The following is a 4,759-nucleotide window of genomic DNA, read 5'->3' as shown; positions in this document are numbered from 1 at the left end:
AATTGAAGTGAACCCACACATTATGAACTTGAAAATACAAATATATTGTCTTCTGGTTGAACTAAATAATATATTGCAGACAAATTTTAAACAAAACAATTTAATCGGCCATATATGATCCTCAGAAAAAGTAACTAAATCTAGAGAGAATGAAAGGAAAGATATTCTGGGTATAATGTTTATAAATATATGTTTTGAAATTTTTTATATGAAATATATCATAGAAACAGTTAATAAGCAGATTGGAAAGGTTGGATAAAGAGCAGTCCCTTTTCTGATGTGCAAATCAAAGGAGTGACAGCATGATTTTAGATGGCATCTTAGGGAACATAAAATGAATTTTCTTCTTTCTAATAGAATTGACTAAATGATGGCGAGATGTAGTGACACACCCTTGTAAATTCATGTGGTGACACACGCCTGTAAATCCATGTAGTGACACACCCCTGTAAATCCATGTGGTGACACAATCCTGCAAATCCATGTGGTCACACACGCCTAAAATATCAACACTTGTAACACTGAGTTGGGAGGATCTTAAGCTTTAGGATAACCTGGGCTATATATCCAGACCCTGTCTCAAAACAAAACAAACTAAAAACAGTAAAAGGCAAAAGAACAAAAGCAATCGAATGACGTTAGAGAACTCACTGAAAAATAAGTTTCAAGTGCAAATAAATCCCTGTTGGATGCTCACCTTCCTAGACCTGGATGGAGTGGGGAGGACCTTAGACTTCCCACAGGGCAAGGAACCCTGACTGCTCTTAGGACTGGAGAGGGAGGAGGAGGAGGAGTCGGGGGGGGGGGGAGTGGGAGGGAAATGGGAGGAGGGGAGAAGGTGGAAACTTTTAATAAATTAAAAAAGGTGTACGAATGTCAGAAGTTAAATTTAAAAATGAATAAATAAAAAAAATCCCTGTTGGCACAAAATTCAGCTGTTAGTTGTAAAGCTGTTTTGTTGTTATTTTTTTTTCTTTTGTTTCCACTACCACCACACCCCATCACCCCACCCCACTCCACACCCCGGCCATCGCTGCTGTCATGTTACAAAGTTAAGGATTTGGTCCCTGGAGAGCAGCTCCTCCTGAACCGCACAGTCATGAAAGAGAGCCAACCCTTCACAGCTCTCCTCCTGTTTTTCATTGGTCCAGGAGTTTGCTGAGCCCCTGGTGAATCCTATAAAGGAAGCATCAGTGTTGGGATTTTTGCCAGAGGCCAAAACTACTATTTGGTTATAAATGTATTTTTCCCATTTTTTGTAAAACCAGTAAGAAAATATCTCTTTAAAAAGTAGTGATTGGCTCACCAAAGTGTAATGGACCTGACTCCGGTACCACACTTTCTGGGCATCACCGGTGCATCCTGCTCTCCATCCACTGCACTCTGACTGGAGACCTCGGGACGCCCAGCAAGAACTTCAGTGTGCTTCACCTGAACAAGTCGATGACTATATAGCATACAGAAGTGGCACTGTGTTTGAGCCTTTCAAATTACTTCTGTTAAAATGCAAGCTGTTTTGGAAGGCAAAATGAATTTTCCTATATCTCGTGCTTAAATTAGAGGTAAGTAGAATATATAAGAAATTACCAAATAAACTCACATTAGAATTTGAGCATTAGGAGACATGTGTGATCTCGGTGGGGACCATGGTCTTCACAGCAGGTCAGTTTTCCCTTCTGTTGGCTGCTGAAGCAGACCTGGGCTCTCAGGAAAGCAAGCTAAGCTAGAGGAGCATGTAAACCCAAGCCTCTGCCTTCAGGACTCAGCTTTTCTAAAGGGTTAATTTTATGTAAACTTTTCTATTACTAACTATGTTAGGGGAAAAATCCCATTGTTTATATATATATATATATATATATTTAGAAAAAATATATTTCAAAGACACTCTCAAAGAATATGAGGCAATTTAGGAAAGCATAAATAGCAAGGTATCATGAGGAAGGAAATGTGAACAAGATTGAGGAGAGCCTGGGATACAAGCAACCATAACTTAAAAAATAACAAAAACTTTGCTGCGGGACTGAGAAAATGACTCAGCAGATAAATGCCTTACCACACAGGTTTGAGGACATAAGTTCAAAACCACAGGAACCACATTAGGCTGAGCACAGGGTGCACAGGGTTCTATTCAGAACCCCAAGTCCTTCGAGAAAAATGAGAGACAGAGGGGAGAATCACATCAATCTGGAGGGTCAGCTAGCTTGTCATATGCAGCGTGAACAACAAGAGAGAAATTCTGTCTCATCCGAGGTGCCCTCTGACCATCATATTTGTGCTGTAGTATGTGTGTGCAAAAATTAGCACCCATCAGCACATACACAAACACACAGACAGAAAAATACATTGACATATTATTTCATATCTTATTTTCATGAACACCTAGCAGATGATGGGAACTAAATGGTTTACAATAAGTGAGGAAAAATCAATCCCCATAGATAATATTTTAAAAACCTTGGACAAAATTGTAAAAAACACATAAAAAACACATTCTCATATAGGTAAAATAAATTTGAAAACTTAGTTTTTTATGGAAATTTCTTTGGGATACATACTCTTTAGAGGTTGGAGTTGCTATATCACTACTTCCAAGATATTTAGGATTCTCACTCACCTCCACACTAAGTATCCCAGCGCTCTGACACCTGTGGCCAGCACCTGAACTCCAGGCACTGCCTGGTCTGTTTACACAAAAGATAACATCCATACTTAGAATCTGTTTCTTTGTCCCCTGGGGTTGAACCTGACTCTGAGGGTTGTAACATAACCACTTGCCTGCTGATGTATTTAAAAAAGAAACACTGTAGAAGCTCCAAGTGACTCTTTGGAGCACTTCTGTCCCTCTGTCACTGTGAATGCTTTGAGCTCACTCTTCTGTTCCTTCCCAGAGTTAGGTTGAGCGGGGTGCACCTGTGACTCTCAACAGGCCAGAAAATGCATCTGTGTCTTTACCTTACAGATGAGGACCCTGAAGATCAGAGCACAAGATGCAATGAAACTAGTTCCTGCCAGCCTCACTGTCACACCAGTAACAGTACTGTGTGGATTCTGTGACACAGCATTAGAGGATGAGTCTCCTGACATTGTGTCTGAAAACTTATGAGGTAGATGCCATAATTAATATCTGGACTTATTTAGAGAATGGCAGGAATAGTGGAGAAATGAGGGTTACATAATTCTAACAAATGCCTGCAACCAGACACTCTCACTGACTCTGGGAAGAAATTTAAGTAAATTTAAACAACAGGAGCAATATCTCTGTCCTCGCAACAGCACATATCTAGGTAGAAAGACCCCAGAACAACCGTCCACAGAACAGGCAAACACAGAGGAGAAGCTCTGTGACTGTAGAAATGGACACAGTGCTGCAAACCTGAAATCGCTGTGTTAAAAACTGTGAGGAATCCATGAACACCTGTGAAAGGTTTGGCAGACGCTTAACCTTTTATCAATATGGTTTTCACACTAACAGGATCAGTTTGTAAATACATGAAACGCTCTGACATCATCACTTCATATCTAATTGATGTGGTCAATAAACATGTTCACCGGCTTACTAACCCTTTGTGTTCCAGGGACCCAGAGACTGCACCATCTACCATGACTCTGGCGAATGAGAGCATCTCAGGGGAGTTCATTCTCTTAGGGTTCTCAGATCGGCCATGGCTGGAGCTGCCACTCTTTGTGGTGTTTCTGGTGTCCTATATCCTGACCATCTTTGGGAATATGACGATAATTCTTGTGTCCCGCCTGGATTCCAAACTCCACACCCCCATGTACTTTTTCCTCACGAACCTGTCCCTGCTGGACCTGTGCTACACCACGAGCACAGTCCCCCAGATGCTCGTCAACATCTGCAGCTCCCGGAAGGTGATCAGCTATGGAGGCTGCGTGGTCCAGCTTTTCATTTTCCTGGCCTTGGGTTGCACTGAATGCTTTCTTCTAGGCGTCATGTCCTTTGACAGGTTTGTAGCCATCTGTCGGCCTCTCTATTATGCCATCATTATGCATCAAAGGCGCTGCCTCCAGTTGGCGGCTGCGTGTTGGATCAGTGGCTTCAGCAACTCAGTATTGCAGTCCATGTGGACCCTTCAGATGCCACGGTGTGGCCACAAGAAAGTGGATCACTTCCTCTGTGAGATCCCTGCCCTGCTCAAGCTGTCCTGTGTGGATACCACAACTATTGAAGCTGAACTATTTTTTGTAAGTATTGTGTTCCTTATAATACCTGTGACTCTTATACTCATATCATATACTTTTATCGTTAAAGCAGTGTTGAGGATCAGGTCAGCTGAAGGTCGGCGAAAGGCATTTGGGACATGTGGCTCCCACCTAATTGTGGTGGTGCTGTTTTATGGTACTGCCATCTACATGTATCTGCAGCCACCGTCCCCTACCTCCAAAGACAGAGGGAAAATGGTGTCCCTCTTTTATGGGCTCATCACACCCATGCTGAACCCCCTGATCTACACACTTCGGAACAAAGAGGTAAAGGGAGCATTTAAGAGGTTGGTGGCCAGGGTCTTCTTGGCCACAAAATAAGAAGTAGGCATACTTGCGTCCTATGAACATAACCTTTTACAGCCTGATAGATTATACTGTTTAGTTCCCTGTAGAACTATCATGATGATCCTCCTCAAATACCATCTTGTTGTCTGAAACCTGTATTAGTGTTCTGCTTCCTAGATATATTCATTTCGCATATCCTAAGAAGTGACCATTTTTCAAACAGCAACAAAAACAAAACTTTGTATTGATT

General features: G+C 41.9%; 1 protein-coding gene across 1 annotated transcript; it reads left to right on the top strand.

The window, feature by feature from the left end:
• The first annotated feature begins 3,600 nt into the window (after window positions 1-3,600).
• On the top strand, window positions 3,601-4,542 carry LOC148119804 (olfactory receptor 2B2-like). The gene has a single exon (XM_087896446.1). The coding sequence runs from the start codon at window positions 3,601-3,603 to the stop codon at window positions 4,540-4,542; it is 942 nt and encodes a 313-aa protein (XP_087752572.1).
• The last annotated feature ends 217 nt before the right edge of the window (window positions 4,543-4,759 follow it).

This window comes from Myodes glareolus, chromosome 14 (assembly GCF_982192425.1).
Source record: "Myodes glareolus chromosome 14, mMyoGla1.1, whole genome shotgun sequence".
Classification (NCBI taxonomy): domain Eukaryota; kingdom Metazoa; phylum Chordata; class Mammalia; order Rodentia; family Cricetidae; genus Myodes; species Myodes glareolus.
The sequence above is the reverse complement of the archived record's forward strand: the minus strand, read 5'-3'. Positions and strand labels throughout refer to the sequence as shown.

Bases quoted from the DNA above. Each gene is read 5' to 3' on its own strand.
- LOC148119804 (XM_087896446.1), top strand. From the start codon at position 3,601: ATGACTCTGGCGAATGAGAGCATCTCAGGGGAGTTCATTCTCTTAGGG.